Consider the following 21717-nt stretch of genomic DNA (forward strand, 5'->3'; position numbering starts at 1 on the left):
AGGAGATTCAAGGGTTGCTGCAGCTAGGGCGATGGAGGAAGTTCCTCTAGAGTATAGGAACAGGGGGTTTTATTCCCTATACTTTTTAATACCAAAGGCAGTCTACATCCCGTTCTGGGACCTGCAAGTCCTCAACAAGTACCTAAAGAAGCTGAAGTTGTGCATGGTCTCGCTAGCCTCTATCATCCTCTCCCTGGATCCGGGAGACTGGTATGCCACCCTCGACCTAAAGGATGCATACTTCCATGTAGCAATCTTCCAAGGGCACGGACATTTTCTCCAATTCATGTGGGACCTGGCCACTGTCAATTTACCATCCTCCCATTTGGCCTGGCGACAGCACTGAGTGTGTTTTACCAAGTGCCTGTTGGTGGTGGCAGCTTACCTCAGGCGCCAGTGTATCCAGATCTATCCGTACCTCAACAACTGGTCAAGGGCAGCTCCAAGTCTCAGGTCCAAAAGGATGTCACGGTAGTGCAAGCCACGTGCCGCTCCCTGGGCCTACTGGTGAACGACATAAAATCTGTTAGTTCCAGTGAAAGGATAAAATTCATCGGAGCGGTGCTCGACTTCACCTGCACAAGAGCGTTCCTGCCACTAGAAAGGATATGGACGTTGACAGACCTTATCACAGAGGTATCCGCATTCCCCTTGACTACAGCCAGGGTCTGCCTGCATCTGCTGGGCCACATGACAGCTTGCACATACACTGTCCACCATGCCAGGCTCCAGATGTGGCCCCTGCAACAATGGCTGACAATGGTCTATTCCCAGTCCAGGGATCACCTGGAAAAGATCATTACCATCTTTTCCCCCTCCCCCCGGCAATACTCACCTCACTGCAATGGTGGACCGATCATGAGAGGGTTCTAAAGGGAGTTCCATTCAACAGCTCTCCTCACTCCATTGAGTTGGTGTCGGATGCCTCAGACCTCGGTTGGGGTCCACACCTCGGAGATCTCCGGACCCCAGGTATGTGGTTCTTGGAGGAGATGGCGCTCCACAGAAATGTCAAAGAACTCTGAGCAGTCCGATTGACATGCAGTCACCTGTCAGGCAAGATGATGAGAGTCCTGACGGACAACACAGCCATGATGTTCTACATCAAGAGGCAAGGGGGAGCATGCTCGTCAGCTCTCTGCCAAGAGAGACTCCATCTCTGGAGCTTCTGCGTAGACTACAAGATCCACCTGGAAGCTTATCACCCCCCTGGTGTCAAAAACACACTAGCGGATCACCTCAGCAGGGCCTTCTCCTCTCACCACAAGTTGGTGCACCACCGGGAAGTAACCTGCATGGTGGGGAACTTCCCAAGTGGACCTGTTCATCACCAGGCAGAACAGAAAATGTCATTGGTTTTGTTCTCAGCAAGATCTGGGAAAGGATTCTCTCTCCAATGCCTTCCTCCTGTCATGGTTGGGGAGGCTGATGTACGCATTCTGTCCAATTCCACTCATCACCAAGGTTCTGTCAAAGATTGAGAGAAAGGGTCCAAATGATCATGATTGCCCCAGCGTGGCCTTGCCAGCATTAATTTGGCACACTCATGAACCTGTTAGTGGCCCTTCCCTGGCCTCTGCCCAACCAATCAGACATGCTGTCACAGGACCCTGGTTGGCTCTTACACCTTAACCTCACGTCCCTCCACCTCTCGGCATGGATGTTGCGTGGCTGAACCCAGAGGAGCGGACCTGTTTGAGGAGGTTCAACAGGTCCTCCTGGAAAGTAGGAAGCCTTCAACTTGACTTACCTGGCCAAGTGGACAAGGCTTTCCCACTGGATATTTGAGCATAGTATATCTCCCTCGCGCTCTTCCATACAGGCGGTCCTGGACTACCTGCTCCATTTGAGGAACCAGAGCCTGGCACACTCTTCCATTGGAATTCATCTTGCTGCCATCTCTGCTTTTCACCCGCTGATCCTAGGACAGGCGGTGTTTTTTCATGACACGACTGTCAGATTCTTGAGAGAGCTCAAGACACTCTTCCTGCAGGTACGGGCTCCTGTCCCACAGTAGGATCTTAACTTGGTCCTCTCTAGGCTCGTAGGCCTGCCCTTTGAGCCACTGGACTCTGCTCCCTTTCCCATTTGTCATGGAAGGTTGCATTCCTGGTTGCGGTGGCATTGACGAGACAAGTTCCTGAGATTTGAGCCTTGACCTTGGAACCACCGTATATGGTCTTCTACAAAAACAAGGTTCAGCTGCGGCCCTACCCGATCTTCCTGCTGAAGGTGCTGACTACCTTCCATATGAACCAGGACATCTTCCTCCCGGTTTTCTGTCCCAAACGGCACAAGACCAGCAAAAAGAGGCATCTTTATGCGCTGGATGTCCGAAGGGCCTTGGCTTTTTATTTACAATGTACCAAGCCTTTCTGTAAACCAAATCAGCTCCTCATTGCTACAGTGAATAGGATGAAGGGCCTTCCAGTGTCCTCGCAGAGGATTTCCAATTGGATAACCTCGTTCATAAAGACCTGTTCTGACCTGGTGGAGGTTCTGCCACCGCCGATTGTCAGAGCCTGCTTGACTAAAGCTCAGTAGTCTTCGGTGACCTTCCTGGCACACATCCCTATCCAGGACATCTGTAGAGCCACAGCGTGGTCCTCCATCCACAGGTTCACAGCTAATTATGCTATCACTCAGCAGGCAAGGGATGACACAGGGTTCGGCAGAGCTGTGTTGCAATCTACACATCTGTAAACTCCTACTCATCTCCAGGGGTACTGCTTTGGAGTCACCTAATATGGAGTGGACGTGAGCAAGCACTCGAAGAAGAAAAGACAGTTACCTGTTCCATAACTGGTGTTCTTCGAGATGTGTTGCTTATGTCCATTCTATGGCCCACCCTCCTTCCCCACTGTCAGAGTTTCCCGCAAGAAGGAACTGAGGCTGGGGGGAGCCAGTGGAGTCCCTTATACGGCGCCATGTGGGCACCATCCACAGGGCGCCAGAGCTGGTCCCCTACAGGTACTGCTGAGCGGAAAACTTCCAGCATTGGTACATGTGGCGAGCACACACACCTGATATGGAATGGACATGAATAACATCTCAAAGAACAACAGTTGCGAAAGGTAGGCAACTGTTTTGGTGTGGAGGGAATGGGTTTGTTTTGATTTTGTTTAGTCACCATGTCTGTCTTTATCAGCGTAGCAACTGTAGATGCTGACAGCTCTTTTTGTCTCACCATTGATGGATGAAAGCTGTTCTTCTGCTTTCTTAATTTTAGGTATTTGTTTTAAAATATCATGACACTGGCATACTTTTTTCTGTATCCTTCTTTCAAAGCTATGTTCAATTACATTTATTTAAAACAATATTTTGGAAACATACAGTATTTATATAAATATAATTTTCTATAGGTTTCTTATTTTAGAGTCCTGGAATTATCCAGAAAGTGGAAGATGTGCCCTGTAATGAGTCTGTCCAGTTTCTGTGGCTAACTAAGGGTTCTAAACATACTGTTGCCACAGAAGTGTAATAGCAAATGAATATTAAATAATTTTACCATAAATATATATATCAAGGGAAACACTTGTACAGACTTCTTGGAATTTATCCAGGGATGAGCTGCCAGATAAACAAATGTTTCAATCAGAGATACTGTGTAAAACCTGTTTTTAGTTCCTATTTGTCTGCATCACAAAATACGGATGTAGCTTGGTGTAAAAGACATGGAACTGCTGATCATGTCAGAACTACTGCTTACTAGACAACCTTTTCCTTTCATACCTTGTAATGCATGTATTAATCTTCCAGTATTTCATGTTATGTTCTTATACTGGATTCTCACTTATGATATAGTGAAATAGCCCATTTCTGAGTCATGCATAATGTCAGAAATATATTAAATATTTAAAGAATGTCAGACTTTTAGGTTAATTTCTGAAAAGTCACATGGCAATCTAGATTTGTAATTTAGGCTTTCTGTAAGCACATTTATTATGAGAGAAAGATTATGCTTTCTGTATATATCCACTAGTTAAAATAATGAAGCATGGTGGTAGCCCTGTAATGTATTGCCATCTCTTGTCCTTCTTTTTCCTGTTTTTCCTTCCACGCTGCCTCTTTACTCTCACTGATTGCATAATGTCTAAAATTAGACTGTAAACTTCTCATAGCAGAGGCCAGTCTTATTTGTTCTGATCAGTTCTTTTGGTGCTGTGTCCAGTCTAGTGGATAGAGCAGTACATGGAGACTCAGGAAATCTGGGCTCTGTTCCTGGCTCTGCCACGAGCTTGCTGGGTAACCTGGGGCAAGTCACTTCACCTCTCTGTGCCTCGTTTTGCCTTCTGTAAAGTTGGAATGATGGTACTCACCTCCTTGGTAAGGTCTTATATAAGAGGTAGGTATTATGCAATACCTCACCATTTGTTGTAATAACTTAGTTGGCATCTTTTAGCCAACTCCTGGCTTCTTAATCTCATAAACAAAATGATACAGTAAAGAGAACTGTTCATTCCGCTTTGTGCTGTACATGTTAGACAAACAGATTTTTAACCAGCAAATGTTTGCATGAAATCGCAGTAGTGCTGTTTGATTAAAAAAAAAAGTAATCTTCACACACATTCTCTTTCTTTCTCTCTGAATTTCAGGTGAAGAAGGTATTTGACTTATGAGGGTTCATGGTCTGGGACCTTGCAGAAAAAAATGAGTCTTGAAGTAATCAAGATGTCAATGGGTGGGCACAGTACAAATACTAGAAGAGGATAGAATTTATTTGAATGATGAGATGGAGAGGGCGCCTGGGGAATTGGGGATATGGTTATTCATGGGGGGGAAGTATGGTAGAAGGCATGAATAAATAAGTGGGAGAAGGAAAGAACAGGGGCAACAGGACAAGAATCACTGGTGAAGTGAAAGGAGTAAAATGTTGACTTGGAAGAGAGACAATTGCTAACAAATTCCACTTTTCAAAATATTTATAAAAGAGTTGGGGGCAAGGGAGGGATAGCTCAGTGGTTTGAGCATTGGCCTGCTAAATCCAGGTTTGTAAATTCAATCCTTGAGGGGACCATTTAGGGATCTGGGGCAAAAATCTGTCTGGGGATTGGTCCTGTTTTGAGCAGGGGATTGGACTAAATGACCTCCTGAGGTCTCTTCCAACACTTAATATTCTGTGATTCCATCCAGTATTGCTGAGTATGGCATTATTCAGTGTGTGAGTCAGAAAAGAGTAGAACCAGCCTGTGTTTTTATTGAGCAGGGACTACCTGTCACTAATGTAAGAAAAAAAACAAGGAAAGAACAAATATATTCTTGTCCAAGAGGGAACAAGAACACACCTCATGCAGTGCATTCTCTTGATTTGGAGGCTTGTCTGTAAATACAGTATGTGTGACTGATGAATGGAGGAAATGGCTGGGGGTGGATGTGTGGAATTCACAGCTTGTTTTTTATCATTTATCTCTCCAATCCCAGTTCATGAGGAATGGTGGTGGGCAGTCATATATAAACTTTAAAGAGGTGTTGGCATTTTTTCCTAGCATTTAAAAGGTTATGTGCGGCACTGTGAGACAAATAAATCATGATTCACTGCAACAGAGTTGCAGTCAGTTATATAAATTGCCAAGGAAGCACTAAATCTGTCACTTTGTGTATTCTGACCATTTAACAATTGGAATGATGCTTGGAAAGAAAGCTGAATAGAAACAAGGAACCAAAGCAAAGTGGCAAATGCAATTAGTAAGATCAATGGTTGATGCTTTGAAGTTCATTGTTTGGTCATCTCAGTGGACCACAGTAAGTGTGATGCTATCTAAAAGATTACAGTAATGGGGGAGAAGGGTACCAAGGAAAAGTCTAGTCTGTAGCACAGAATCATTGATAAAGCTGCAGTCATTTGTGACTGCAGAAAGGGAATAAATGGTTTGACCAGCCCCACAACTTCACTGAGAATGTAACCTGTCGTTTTAGTTTCACTTGTTTCAGACCTAGCAAATATCATAATTTAAAAAAAAAAAAATTTTTACCCTGATGATATCCTCTTGTTAGTCTGAAGCCTCCACAGTTAGCTTGCTTACAAGCATGGGAGAAACAATGAATTTTCTACATAAGCACTTTTAACTAAATCATCAGCTTTTTCTAATCTGGGTATCAAAAGCAGTTAGCTTTTCAAAATGGCATTGAGTGTTATATTAACCTATCAAATAACTTCCCCATATTAAGGAAAATACTAAGCTTGTGACTATGAAATTTGATTAATATTTGCAAATCTGGGCATTTCTTTTCCAATTAGACTTTTCAAAAGCTCTGTTTGTGAAGCTGGCCTTTTTTTATCTTGATTGGAATGTAGTGTTTTTGTGGCTAAATATGCTATCCTGTAATATGTATCTTTTTCCCTTACAGTGCAGGAAAACTGGAAAATCCTCAGAATAATTCTCCCAACACTTCTAAATTTTAAATAGCTAAATTATTTTTGAGTAAAGGATCAAAGTTCAGGGATTTAGCGCAAGGAATCTTATTGAAAATCATGTAGTCCTGTGTGTATCTGCCATATGAAAGAACTTTAAAGAGTCCCTGGTCTGAAATCTGTAATTTAAAATTGTGTGCAAAATAGTGTAGTTACTACAGTTCTGTATGCACGTAGGGCATTTCACATGCAAATAGAGATTCATCAAGCAAATGCACATGCATGTAAATATTCAATGTTTCAGACACACCTTTGGCTTCATTCCTGTCAGAATTTACCCCTTAAAGTCAATAATTTAGACCATTCCTAGAACTAATCTTTCTCACATACATTGCTACAGTCTTGCTACACATACATTTTATGATTGCTCACTGATTATGCTCAACTGTGGATATATTCTAACTTAAAGCATATGTGCTCAGTGCTCTATATGTACTTGTGTTCAGTTCTCACACACAACGTCAGGTAGTGAATTTCCTTTAGATTTCATAAAATAAGCAGAGTTGGGCCTGGTTCATACTTGGGTAGGAGGTCTCCAGGGGAAACCAGTGTGCTCCAGTAGTGATTCAGAAGACAATATTTATCCCTGTGAATATACACTGTGCTAGTGCCTCAGCATGGTGTTGATTTTTTTTTATCCAAGCAAAATGAAGGCAAAAATTCTGTCTTTTGATAGATCTCTAAATGGGGATAGGAGTGGTATAGAGAGTTAAACAGCAGAATGTCAGGATCTATTCCATATTAGTCATGTGGCCTCCAGCACACTCTCGTTTATCCACAAGAATGTCATCAGTTGATGAATGGGAGTTGGGAGGAAAGAAAAGTGGGCATTCTACTGAGCTTGAAGCCCAGAAAAGGGATTGTAGTAGAAATGTTTCAGTCCTTACTTTAGACATCTTGGTAGAGCTGGCCAAAAAGACAGGTGAGAAATGTTATGATTTAAAACAAAAAAAAACAAAAAAATTTCCTTTAAATTTTGAAATTTAAAAAACTTTGGTCAGCTCTATGCAGTAGTTTAAATACTGCTATTTTTTCTCTTCAGAAAAGCAAACTAAACAAAATGAATTTCCCTTTTAAAAAAAAAAAAGTTTGTGTGAAACAGAACTCTAACTCCTCATCTATCTGTATAAAGCATCACTGCATCCCCACCAGCATCACAGTACTGTTCTGCTCAGGAGTACTATGCTTGTGCCAACACAGTCATTTAGTGCTAGTGAGAACCCTGGGTATCTTGGGAACATTGGGATACCAGCTTCTAACTTTGGAGTGGCCATTTGGTAACCTACCATTTAAAAAGTCACCCTAGAGATGTGCCCTGTATTTGGAGTTAAGGTGTAGATGGGGGAACAGCATGAAAAGCTTCACTGAACTTCATAATAATGTCCCTGGCTTGTGGATAAATGACAGAATTTATCTTCCAAGGCCATCAATCTGATACTTATTAGTTAAATCCATTTTTCTATTATTATATTTTAATGGTTTGGACCAGAATGAGTGTTTGTTTTCAGGAAACATTTTTAGACATGTTTGAGTAATACAGTTGTGTTGCTTAATAAGAAATGTTGGCTTGTTTTTCATTTAGAGGCAAGTGTAGTAGCTGAGACACCTTTGAACTCCTAGTTTGAAATTGATTAGCTTCCAAGCTGATAGCATTCCCCCATTGAAGGGACACTATGCAGGAATCTCAAGTAACTGGGAATCCTGTAGGGTGGTTTTAGATGTTGGTAAAATATGTAAGCCATTTCAAGGTAAATTGGGTTGCTGATCCTCTTAAATCCATAATATTGGATGTTTTGTTAAAACTTCTTGATATTAAACTCCTTTGACATCACATTCATTCATTTTTCTTCCAAGAAAAGATGCTCACCACAATGGGCCTGTGACAGAACATTCTTCTTTGATTCTTGCTGATGTTATGAATGCATTTTGCAAGGGCCATCAGTTTACTAGATGGGATCCCAGTGAGCCACTAAACTCGTGAAAATGTGCAATCTGTACTGAATAAGATATTGAAATGCACAACAAAATGTGACTAAGACAGTGAAAATCTTCCAGCATTGTATTTGACCATTCAGAGAGATCACTGAAACTATTTTGTACATCTGCATTGAATAAAAAACTTGTTTCACTTACACCATGAATGGCAGATAACAGAATTTACCAAGACTTCAGTTTTCTTTAGATAGCTTTAAAAAGAAAAAAATTCAGATGAATCTCGGATTCTTGTCACAATGCTGTTTCTTCTCCAGTTCCCCTTATCTACCCACACAGTGGCATCAGCATGGTTGCCTTGGTACCTGCTCCTGAAGGATGTGTGCAGTGGAGTTTGGCTGTTTTAAATAGCATGATTTGTCATCTAAAAGTACAAGTAATTAGCACGATGTTTGTCTAGTGGTACCTCGTGTACTGCATGAAGTTCTAATTTCATGGCTTTTATCTATGTATTCTAATGTTTTCAGATTCTCTAATCATTCTTCTAAGGTCGGATTTGTTGGATATATCTGGTAGTAGAAACTGATTAGGGTTCTCCCCTTCTTCTTGGAGACATAACTAATAGAACTGGAGTCACCAGTCTTCCAGTGACTTGAAGTACAGAACCCTGAGTTTTTCTGATTGGCTCAGTTACATTTTTCTCCTGTGCTTATTGCCTGAAATTTTGTATACTGGAGAAGTTCAGCTCATTTTATGCATTCTGTCTTTTCCAAGGCTCATATTCAGCCTTGACACATTTTTCAGCCAAGTCCCCTAATGCCTGACTTTCCATTATGCTTTGGTATCATGATTTCAGCTGACCTTTATTATGAGGTTTGAATTTCATATAAATATCTGAAAGAGGTGTTAAAAACAAGTGAATTTAATCCTATGAAAAGTTCAGGTGGAACAAGGCTGGAGACTAAAGTTTTCTATCCACAGAACTGAAACAACACTAGCAATTGTGCCAGTTTGCTGCACATCACTTTATCTTGACTTGCAGGATACAAGGGTTGAAATTGCAGTCTATTGACATGCACGTTCCTTCCTTGGCCTTTTTGGCTGAGTTTTTCCACAAATAAAATAGGTGTTAAGTGCAGGTAAGAGTAAAATAGGCTAGATTTCAGTGGAATAAATTTAGAGCTGAGTCTGTTTAGCTTATGAAAAAGAAGATTGAGAGGTGACTTGATCACAGTATATAAGTACTTTCCTGGGGAGAAAATACCAGGTAGTAAAGGGCTCTTTAATTTAACGGAGAAAGGCATAACAAAAAAAACATTGGTTGGAAGCTAAAACCAGACAAATTCAAATTAGAAATTAGGCGCACATTTTTAACAGGGAAGGAAGTGGTAGATGTCTTCAGATCCAGACTGGATTATTTTCTGTTAGATATGCTTCATCCAAACACAAGTTATTAGGCTCAATACAGCGGTAACTGGGTGAAATTGAATGGCTTGTGATATACAGGATGACAAAGTAGATGATCTTCTGGGATTAATCTATGAATCTATTAATTAGTTCAGGGGTTCTCAAACTGGGTCAAGACCCCAAAGTGGGTTGTGACCCCATTTTAATGGAGTTGCCAAGGCTGGTGTTGGCCCTGGGCCTCAGCAAGTCTCAAGCTTCAGCTTTGCACGCCCCCCCAACCCCGCTTGGGGCAGTCGGCCTCAGGCAAGCTCAGTCTTCAGTCCTCCATCCTGGTGTCATGTAGTAATTTTTGTTGTCAGAAGGGGGTCACAATGCAGTGAAGTTTGAGAACTGCTGAATTAGTTCATTGAAACCATTCTCTTATTTAAGTCTGGAAAGTTGTCAAAATGCCTGTACAGTTTTGTAAACTTTTTGCTTGTGTTACTCTAGTTGGTGGTAACTGGAAAATGCAGTTTAATTTCAGCCTTTAGAATATCAGATTGATCATTTTAGACTTCTCTTTCCAAAGTATGTCTTGCTGTCCTGGGCAGGGCCTCAAGAACCTGTCGCCCATAATCAACTCCTCTTCTAAATGTCCTGCCTTTTTGCAGGAGAAGAGGTAGATAGGTATGTTTTATCTTTCCCCTTTTCCCACAGCTAGCAGTGTGAAGTGTTTGGTTGGTTTGTCAGGGACGTGATTTCTGTTTGTTTTTGAAATTTGAACCATTTTCCATAAACATATTTATTTTCCTTATTTCAGGTCAGTTTGAGTAAATTTCAGACTAAACAGAAATTAGGCCCACTCCTATTCCAAAACGTTGGTGAATCCAAATGACGGTTACTTCTGCAGTAAAAGATTTTTGGAGCAAAATAACAAAAACATAACAATATATGTAATCTCGCAACATCTCATCTTTTGGAAGTGCTTCAATCTAACTTCATTTTTAGTAGGTGGTATTTTCTTTTAATGATTAGAAGCTCATTAGCGAGCAATGTATATTTTAGACATATGTCATGGAGTTGTAGATTTGTTTATCATATTGAATATTTTGATTGTCTAATGCCAGAAAAGACTGAGTCTCACACAGTTTATGTAGAAGGAATCTTTCCATGGAGCTGTCTTATTACTACTTTATAATAACCTTTCTCCATCTCTTCTGTTACTAAACCTTCAAAAGGGGAGCGCTTCAAATCAGAGATGCTCTTACCCTTCATAGAGCATCATGTAAATATAAATTATTAATCCACAACCTGCAAATATTCAGGCTTGCTTAAAAATTAGTCTTGCTTGATAAAACTTCCTGAAATACAAACTAGTTATGGTGGGTTTTTTAAAACAGAACTTAATTAATCGTGGATAATATGAATATTATCTCAGTATCTATTTTATGACATAGTATTCAGGATACTTCTTCAACCCCTCACTTATGCCAATTCCTCTCTTGCTATCGAAAGAAAAGTACATGGCACGGAAGTAATAAAAATTATAAAGCCTAGAGTGTAAAGCAAAGCTAAAACAAACCGAGATAGACACATTTTTACATATAACTGAAATTTAGGTTTTGTGTAGTAGGTTGATCCCTTACTTAGCCTTTAATAAAATTGGATTCAGGGGTATTTATATCTAAATAAAAAAATAAAATTAATTTCTTTTCTCACATTTGTGTGTGTGAGAGAGTGTGTGTCCTCTGAGGTTGTAATGGAAAGAACATTTAAATTTCTGTCTTAATGCCACCTATAAGAAAAAATTTGTGTTAACACATAAGGGCTAATTTTGAGGACAATAGAGTAGCATATTGCAGGAAAGGTGGGAAGGAGTGGTGAGCGGAGGGAGCAAACAGAAAAAAGTTACCAAGATTGTGGTATAGAGCCAAAAATTATCCCTGGTAAGAACCACAGAGTTATAATGGTGCTTCACTAGGGATAATTTAAACCCATTAAGCAGAATTGTTGAATCGGCATTTCAGTCAGGGTACATTTCTAGGCTGAATACTAGCTTTCACTTCTAAAATGTCACAATTGTGTAATTACTTTAATACAGCTGTTATTTTTAAAGTAGTATAAATGCTCCTTGGAGTTCATAGAGTAGGAAGTGTGTGTTGCTTTTGGTCTTCAACTTGTTTGTATTGAGTGCCTGGAAGTCCCAATCATGACTTGGGACTCCACTGTGCTAGGTTCTGTACAAACACAGAACAGAAGGAGAGTCTTTGCCCTGAGGAGTTTATTCTAAGGCAGTGTTTTCAAACTTGGGATGCCACTTGTGTAGGAAAAGTCCCTGGTGGGCCAGGCCGGTTTGTTTACCTGCCACGTCTGCAGGTCCGGCCAGTCGCGGCTCCCACTGGCTGCAGTTCGCTATTCCAGGCCAATGGAAGCTGCTGGAAGTGGCGCAGGCTGAGGGATGTACTGGCCGCTATGGGAGGTCCACCGAAGCTGCGGGACCTGCGGACCATCCTCAGGCAAGCCGCGGAGGGCAGCCTGCCTGCCCTGCTTGGGGTGGCAAAATTTCTAGAGCTGCCCCTGTTTTAACGTATGCATCAAAAATTAATTTTGTTTAGGAAACCTCCTTTTCCTTCTGTAAGACCTCTTCGGTTTCAGCAGAATGTCATTCCTTTAAATTTGTTCAATGTAAATGATCTGTATGGTATTCAGAATCTATAGCAGGAACACAACAGTGAGGAGGTGAGAGTTTCAGGTAGCATTCCCCCGGTTATTTAATATGGACAGTAATTTACTGAACCAACTCTGTATTGGAATGCTCAGCTGAGGACCTTTCTGGTGAGAGTTTTGGAAATGTATAGTCCACTTCCATAAGCAAAATTTCATTTGCCCTATAATGGGGCCAAGTTTATCTTCCTGAATTTAACTGTTTTATATAAGTTGTACACTGATTGATTGTTTTATCTTGATGTACTGCTTACAGAATTATAATTGTAAGTGAGCACTCATTGTGTTGATGGCTTTGGAGAGAAATGAATGTGGTTCTTTTGCAGGTAATAAAATGGGAAAATCCAATTTGTAATTGCAGAATAAGCCTCTGAGTGATGTATGATCTTCATAGTAGCATTGGTCAGAGGGTTACTGGTAATCACAGTGCTGACTTGCTTCCCTAGTGGCCTGCGCCTTAAAACTGAATAGTGAACAGTGTGAATCTGTGTCTTTGAGCCAGCCAGCGTAGATTCTATCTTATTAGGTCCTCTTTGTCACAGTGCTTAATCCTGCTGCCTGATCCTTGTTAGAACACACATGCTGCTGAGTCCTCTAATAAAGGAGGTAGGTGTGAGGCTCCTCACTAGAAGCACTGAAGCGTAAGGCAGATAGGGCAATTGCTGCCTGACTGACAGAGGGGTGAAATGCTTCCTACATGTTATTACTTAAAAACAGAACAGATCTCAGACAGCTGACAGATGAGCTTTGCTGAGGTAATGGTAACTTGTTGATAGGCCAGTATGAGACAAGTGTCATCTTTTCACATAGTATAATGGCCTAGCTTTACTCTAATTATGATAACCCTTTTTCACAGAGAGAGCTGCATTAAGGATTAAGGTTTTAACCGAGCCAACCAAGAGACAGCTTGTAGATGCTATTACATCCATACGTACACATTCACTCTAGATATACAAATGGCATTAATTTGAAAAATAAGCACACATTTACTCGATATAGAGGTAACAGCTCGGTTAGGCTGGCCTTCCAGGCTTGATGCTTTAATTTTAAACTACTGTAGCCCTAAGAATTAATCTGCTTGTTCGTATAAATATGTCTTTTCTTATAAATTTGAATATTTGATGTAATAGGCTTATAGATTTATATTAAAAATAAGTTTGGCTGTAAGGCAAGAGACCTGCAGGCCAAAACATTACTAACACACCCCAAATCAGGCTACACTGCATAGTTAGGTTAGATGAAAAATGCTATTTTTTGTATTTTCCCACTTCATCTACAACAGTTTTTTACCTTCTCACAGCTGTTTTTATATTCCCTGATCATGACATCCACAATGTTACAAAATGTTGTTGCAATTTTAAATGTGTGTGTGAACAGTTAATTTAGGGAATGCAGATAATAATTTGTATAGGTAGGAGAATGACTCAGTATAAAAGTAGAGTATAGCATAATGTTTCCTTATGAGGAATCTTAGTTGGGGGTGTACTTCTCTACCTTTCTGGAGGGAGAATTAGGAAAAGAAAAATCAATGACATTTCTAATAAATCTCAAGTCTTGTTATCAAAATAGCCATATTGGCAGGTTATAGGTATGAATTTCTGTGTTCTGGACTGATGGCTATAACCAACATAAACTGTAGGATATTGCACAAGCTAAAATATTGGAAAAACACCAGCTGGAGATTTTTCATTAGACTTGGGCTTGTAGTAGTGATATCAGAAATAACCTGCACGATTGGGCCCTACTTATGGAAAAAAGTGTTGCCATTGTTCATTCCTGCTAAGCAGTGTGACCAGGAATACTGCTGTGGAGTCCTCCTTCAAGGTCAAGGTTATTTTTAATGGTATAAATTAGCAGGTCCTTTTATGCCCCCAAATAGTTAGTGTCATCTGAAAAAATAAGTACTGAACTGGGAATTGGGATGTCTCGAGTTCTAATCTCACACCTGTTGTAGTAGTAGTGCTAAATAAGTGAAATTTCTCCCCTGTGCAGAAGGCCAGCTCAGGGCCTATCCATTAAGTCCTGTTTTTAAGACTTATTTTAATGAATAAATGTGAAATGTAGTAGGATTAAATTTAAAATTCATTGGGCCAAATTCATCCTGATTGTGAGTACTCCAACACCAATGAAGTAAATAGGGTGGAATTTGGCTCTACATCCATATTATATAGTATGGCAGGAGCTAATATGCCCGCCTCTTCCTCATATTACGCCTGAAAAAATGGGCATTTGTTTTAACTGGGTAGTCAGACTGAGAATGAAAATAATTTTATACAGTGAGTAATTTGTCTAGGATAAGAGATCTCCTTTTCACATGCCCTTTTGTTTAATCCCTTTCAGGTAATTTGGATTTGACTGGTCAAAAACAAGTCTTCAAAGCAGAGAATAATCCCTGGGTTACCCCTATAGCAGATCAGTTCCAGCTGGGAGTGTCTCATGTTTTTGAATATATTCGTTCAGAAACATATAAGTAGTAAGTATTGATCTTTATTGTATTATGTTATAGCTTTTACTATGGAGCATTTGACAAAGTCCTTGCAGCTTGATTGTGCACCAAGCATGGAAACCAAGAAAATAGGAAAATTTTGCAATTTTACTTACTAAATAATTTCCTGTTAAGGTAAGTGCATGAAATAAAAATGTGTATAATAAATTATTGCTCCATAATTTTCAAAACCAGCCCAGCATTGTTTTTAGCCATTTCACAATCTACACAATAGCTTGATTTTAATTAAAAATATGCAGCTCTATACACATTTCATCGTAAATTGCTAAATGTTTACTTTCTTGTGGGTCAATTTTCTGAATAAAAAAAGTATGGCTTATCCATATTAGGAAAATACATTAGCCATATGTATAATGGGCAGCAGGTTTAAAACAAATAAAAGGAAGTTCTTCACACAGCGCATAGTCAACCTGTGGAACTCCTTGCCTGAGGAGGTTGTGAAGGAGTTTAAAAGAGAACTAGATAAATTCATGGAAGTTAAGTCCATTAATGGCTATTAGCCAGGACGGGTAAGGAATGGTGTCTCTAGCCTCTATTTGTCAGAGGGTGGAGATGGATGACAGGAGAGAGATCACTTGATCATTACGTATTAGGTTCACATCCCTGCTGGATGGACCCTTGATCTGACTCAGTATGGCCATTCTTATGTTGTTCTTATGACACTGTCCCTGCTTTTGGTGGTCAATTTATAAACTTCATTGAGGAAAGATGGTAGGCTTACAAGAGCAGGGCTTGGCAAGTCACGTTAGGAGTAGTACTTTTAGGGATTTACCGCAGAGATTTACAAATTGAAACAGGTATTTGTTGAAAATAGTTTCACCTGGTGGTGGTGGTGATCATACATTGAAATTAGCTGTGAAGGGAACGGATTTGAATGATAAATGTTGTTTTTGTTTAGGAAAGTTTCTCCAAGTCAGTGGGTTGAAAGATGTTCTTGTTGAAGACTTTTACATGTTGCCAGTCCACAATTAGTTTAGAACAATAAGCATGAGAGTTACATCAGGCTTTAAAACTGACAACTAATTTTAGAAATATTAAATAATGCAGCAAAAACTGCAATCATGCATTAAAATTGATATTTTGTTCCAAAAATCAAAACTGAGGGAAACTCTGTTACCACCTGTAACACTGCTTTTTTGTGGATATGTTTTCACTGGTTATAAAGGGTATACAGAGTACAGGACTGACAAGTACAAGTACGGCTTCTGCATGGAATTTTATAAATGATCCAGCAGTCTCTTCTATAGACTCATGCTGAACTGTCATGTGGAGAATTTTAGCTGAATAGGGTCACAGGTGGGAGTGTGTTTTTAATAAAATCCTGTGTGCCAGCAGAGTGGTCTCTATACTGTAATATATTCGTTGATATGTTTTTGCAATCTCTGGTGGTAATTTTATATTTCTGTTCAGTGAGCAAAATAGGTAAGGAATTCTTAATGCAGCACTAACAAAAACATTCATGGATGTTTGGAGAACTATTGTGGAGTTCCAAGGACCTAATTAAAGCTTTCATATGTTTACTCTACCATGAGAAGTTAAATAGAGGCGAGTTCCTTTCAGAATTATGTGCGGATTTTTCTCAGTTACTATTGTGGTGTTGCAATAAAGGGAGAATTCAGAGAAACAATGATATTAGAACTGTGTAGACATTAAACTTTTCCTGCACTGGTATGAAACCGTTCTTAATGTAACCCAAATACATCACCACAAAATATACGCACATGCAAATAACCAGAAAAAATGTTTCTTTAAACTGTCAGTGTATAAATGAATGATTTTTGGACTATGTGTTGAAAATATTGGCTGTACTTTTGTTAGAGCACCTGCAACAATGAGACTGCCCAGACTCATGGGGCGGGTGGAGGGAAGAGAGAGAGATTCTGTTCCCCCTTCTCCCAACCTGTTTCATTTAGATATGACCTGCTGCAGACATATTTTTTTGACTTGCATTTGATTTCGTGTGGTATAATTTGTAAGAGGTGGCATAGTCAGGTTAACAGGCCAAGTGACATTTTATATCCTAGAGCAAACTAACTATGACCGTAAAAGATGTGTGAACTAATTTCTGCCTGATGAGATTTTTCTCTTCTGTCTAATCGTAGGCTTTTGTTTCTCCTCCTCCAACCTTTTTTCCCCTTTCACAGGAATATTCAAGGTACCGTACCTTTTTTCTCATTAAGCAAATCATCAGGCTGAGAAGTAGGTGTAGTAATTTCCTCCATAAGATGTCTGTAACCGTATGCAAAATTGAACTCTTTGATTCTACTGGATCATTCAACCAAGAGAACTTTATCAAATACTGTAAGGTAATTTTTAGACCCAGACAGCTTAACTTGTACACTGATGGAAAGCATCATTTGTTAAATGGGTGATTTGCTACAAAAGAAGTTATTCTGTTTAGATAATGTCACTCATAATTTTGAAGAAGAAGAAATTGTGTATTAGCAGCCTGAAATCTGTATGGAGCTGGGGATCTGGCATTTTCTGGCCCTAGTTCTGCTTGAGTCTTCACTGGACACATCAAGGCAAGATGGCTGGTTCCCTCGCAATATAGGTAAAGCTTAAAGCCTAGAGTTGGTGCTTCTCCGAGTTGGAGAGGTGCAGGTGAACCTCCTTGGCCTGCATGAGCTTTGATACCAAGGAAGACCCATGTGCCTGGGGTATCAGAGGCCTGGGAGATGGCAGCTTCTGGAAAATTGAGGTACGCTCAGGATGCCACTCTGCCCGGTGATCATGGATTTTGGTGCACAGTTCAATCAGGCTGTCCAAACTGGATGGAAGCTCCACCTGGGAAAGCTCCTCCTTCACCTCCTCGTTTAACTTCAGGTGGAAATGGTGGTGCTATGCCATGTCATTCCACCTGGTGTCAGAAACCAAACAACGAAATTCAGCAGTAAATAAAATAAAAAGTATATCACCAATTATTATTTATCTCCTACTACTGGAAGGGACCTTGAAAAGTCATTGAGTCCAGCCCCCTGCCTTCACTAGCAGGACCAAGAACTGATTTTGCCCCAGATCCATAAGTGGCCCCCAAGGATTGAACTCACAACCCTGAGTTTAGCTGGCCAATGTTCAAACCACTGAGCTATTCCCCCCCTCGTATATGTGGCTACAGGCCGGCCTCCTGCCATAAGGCCTAAAAGGTTGTCTTGTTGGTCTGCACTCATTTGGGATCACCAAAGATGATGGACATAGCTTGAATGAATTCCTCTAATTGTTGCAAGAGGGAGTTGGACTGTTCCAGGAATGGGGAAGATCAGGCCAAGGCTCCCCAGTCAACAAATTTAAGATGAGTCCCACACAGGTCTGGTCTGTGGGGAATGGTTGGGGGGCACAGGAGAAACAGGAGCTGACGTTAGTGCAGGAATCCCCAAAACTTGTCCCAGTCTCCATCAGATTTGTTGGGCAGTAGAATGTTCATCTCAGGGAGGGGTGGAGCAGGAGAAGCCAGCAGAGTAATCTGTGCCTAAAGGGCCACAGTCTGTGATTACAGGGCGGTTAGTTGCGACTGCAAGTTCTTGATGGAATCTGCCAGTTCCGCTGGGGCCTTAGTAGGGTCAGTGCTAGCACTGAGAGCTGCTGGCCCCAGTTCAAGGGCTTCTCAATGTGTCAACTGACCAGAATGAGAGCAGTCTAGCCTAGTGGCTGGAGCGGACACAAGGCCTAGTGGTCAGAATCCTAGTCAGTCATTGGGTGCCAAAGTGAAGGGTCAAATCAGAAGGCAGAAACTGGGTACCAGAACCAGGTTTTCAGCCAGCATCTGTAATCAGAAGTCAGGGCCAAGGGTCAAACCAAAGGTCAGAAACTGGAGCAAGCAGAGTAGCAGGCCAGGAGGGATTCAAGGCAGGGGCAGGACAGCGGTAAGGCTGGATCAGCAGGATCAAGGTAATACAGGAGCAGAAACAGTGGCTTTTATGAGCTTTGAGAAGGCAGTGAGCTGCTGCTGGCTTGAGTTGACCTCTGCAGCCAATCAAGATGCATCACTAAGAGCCAGCCTGCTGACCTCTGCAGCCATTCAGGTTGTGTGGCTAATCTGGCAGCCTGCTGCAGGCCAGTTGTGTTGATGAGTCTTCCTAGAGACTAGTCTGCTGCAGGCCCTGCTTCCTCACAGCTGCCAGCCATTTTAAAGCAAACTTCTTTTAGTGTTAATTCCATCTTTCATCCTTTCCGTAGTTACTTGCCCTAGTTACTACCTGACATGTAAAGCTAATGCGTCTGAAGAATGTATATGCCTATGGTTAAAATGTCTATCCAATGTCTACCTATATGCACATTTTTAATACTTCAAGACGGTATGTAGGCACCAAATACAAAATTAAGAATCATATTATTTTTGTTCAGATAGGACCCTGTTAGCCACCACAACTCAGCTCAGCTTCTCTTTTTAGTAGGGTCTTTCATCTCCTTTTAATTTTCTTACACTTCATGAGAAATGATAGTAGGTAATGCTTCAGCCCTCATTATTGAGGGAAGAGTTGTGAGTAATATGTCATGCTCTGGTCAGTTTCTAGCAAATGCAGTGAGCCCTTTGAGCAGAGTTATCTTTGTGGGTCACAGATGGAAATATGGCCACTAAGCCAAGCCCACAGCCTAGTAAGGGCTGTAAAGAATAAGGACCAGGAAAATGATAGTTTTTGAAAATACAGGTAATGACTGAATTTGGGCACTGATTCTGTTTGTCCTATGCCTGCAATTAAACTACCATGTGTGGTCTCATGTGAGTACCTGAGAAGTAGCTGAAAAACTTTTTCTAAGCTGTAATGGGTAATGGCAGCCTCATTGCTTTAAAGGATTTAACTAGTTTTATTTTTTATTCATGTCTCTAGTCAACTTTCAAAGTGACCTTTGTGTTATAAGCACATTCTCACAGGATTTTATGTCTAGAATAGTGACAAAGAGATGATGGATTGTATGATTTAGGGGTTATAATATACTCGGGCAAGTACAGACAGTCATAAATGTTTGAAACAAAACAGTGAATGCAACTCTTATGAAGAATTAAAAGCCTCTGATGCAAGTCCGTAGTAGATTAAAATAATTAGTGACTTGATAAAGAAGTAGTAAACTCCAGATAAGCAGAAGATGGAGGATTGGGGTTGGGTTTAGTTGCTAGCGTTCTTCATGTAGTTTCTTCAAGAGGCTTTTTCTTTGAGTACATTTTGGGCATTAATCATGATCGCTTGATCATTTCATATATGGAAATTGCTCTTAGACTCATAGACTCATAGGTCAGAAGGGATCAATATGATCATCTAGTCTGACCTCCTGCACAAAGCAGGCCACAGAACCCTACCCATCCACTTCCATAAAAACCCCAAGCAGAGAATCCACCAGCAAGTGACCCATGCCCCACGCTGCAGGAGAAGGCGAAAAACCTCCAGAGCCTCTGCCAATCTGCCCTGGAGGAAAATTCCTTCCCAACCCCAAATATGGCAATCAGCTAAACCCTGAGCATGTGGGCAAGGCTCCCCAGCCAGCAGTCATGAAAGAATTCTCTGTATAACTCCCATCCCATCCAACATCCCATCGCAGACCATTGAGCAGACCTATCTGCCTTGCTTAATCAAAGACAATTGCCAAATTAAATATCCTATCATATCATCCCTTCATAACCCCTCCCATCAAGCTTCGTCGTAAAGCCAGATATACTTTTGCCCCCCACCTGTCCCTTTGGAAGGACTGTGTCCAGAACTTCTACCCGCTAAGTTAGAAACCTTCGTCTAAATTTCAAGTCTGAACTTCCAGTGTCAGTTTTGTACCCATTGACCTGTGGTTACATTAATACTAAGCTAAATAATTCCTCTCTCCCTAATGTAAATCCCCGTGATTATCTGATATAGAGCAAGCAGATTCCCCTCCAAAGTCTTCTTTGGCTAGGCTAAACAAGCCAAGCTCTTTGAGTCTCCTTTCATAAGGCAGGTTTTCCATTCCTCGGATCATCCTAGTAGCCCCCGTCTCTGAACCTGTTCCAGTTTGAATTCATCCTTCTTAAACATGGGAGACCAGAACTGCACACAGTATTCCAGGTGAGGAATCATATTATTTTTGTCCAGATAGGACCCTGTTAGCCACCACGACTCAGCTCAGCTTCTCTTGTTAGTAGGGTCTTTCATCTCCTTTTAATTTTCTTACACTTCATGAGAAATGATAGTAGGTAATGCTTCAGCCCTCATTATTGAGGGAAGAGTTGTGTTAACAGGTGAGTAATATGTCATGCTCTGGTCAATTTCTAGCAAATGCAGTGAGCCATTCTGCATTTGTCCTCTTTGTCCATTTATACTTGCTTCAGAAAGGGGAATGATTTTCCTGTTGTCATTATGGTGTCTATTAAATTCATTGCCTGATGGCATAATCTCAGTTAAAGCTAAATAATTTCCTAGAGCTGACTGTTTAAAGTAGCATTCTTTGTTCCAGCATTTTTCAAGCTGTTGTAGAGCCAAACAGTTACCTTTTAACACTTGCTGTAATGGTGGTTGTTGCCTTGTTTGACCTCTTTAGAGCAGCAGAATTATGATAGAATTGACACCTTTTGTTAAGTTTCTAGAAGGTAGTCTTTTTTTCCCCCACAGGCCAGTCAACTTAGAGTCAAGAACTTTGATAAGACACTTTGTGAAGGCGAGTAAGTCACACTTCTTCTTCGAGTGATTGTTCACGTCCATTCCAATTAGGTGTGCACGCGCGTTGCATACATGGACGTCGGAAACTTTTTCTCTAAGCAGCTTCCATTGGGACGGGCAGGGGAGCCCTCTAGAGT

At 40.9% G+C, this 21717-nt stretch overlaps 1 protein-coding gene across 2 annotated transcripts in view; it reads left to right on the forward strand.

The window, feature by feature from the left end:
• The window catches only part of RSU1 (Ras suppressor protein 1), a 194171-nt gene that overhangs the window by 84874 nt on the left and 87580 nt on the right, over positions 1-21717 (forward strand). For both annotated transcript variants that reach the window (XM_075062317.1, XM_075062316.1), the window contains one exon: positions 14795-14927. In XM_075062317.1, the coding sequence (XP_074918418.1) occupies positions 14795-14927 (133 nt within the window). The remainder of the gene's footprint in view (positions 1-14794; positions 14928-21717) is intronic.

The sequence above is a fragment of the Chelonoidis abingdonii genome, chromosome 2 (genome assembly GCF_003597395.2).
Source record: "Chelonoidis abingdonii isolate Lonesome George chromosome 2, CheloAbing_2.0, whole genome shotgun sequence".
NCBI classification, from domain to species: Eukaryota; Metazoa; Chordata; order Testudines; family Testudinidae; genus Chelonoidis; species Chelonoidis abingdonii.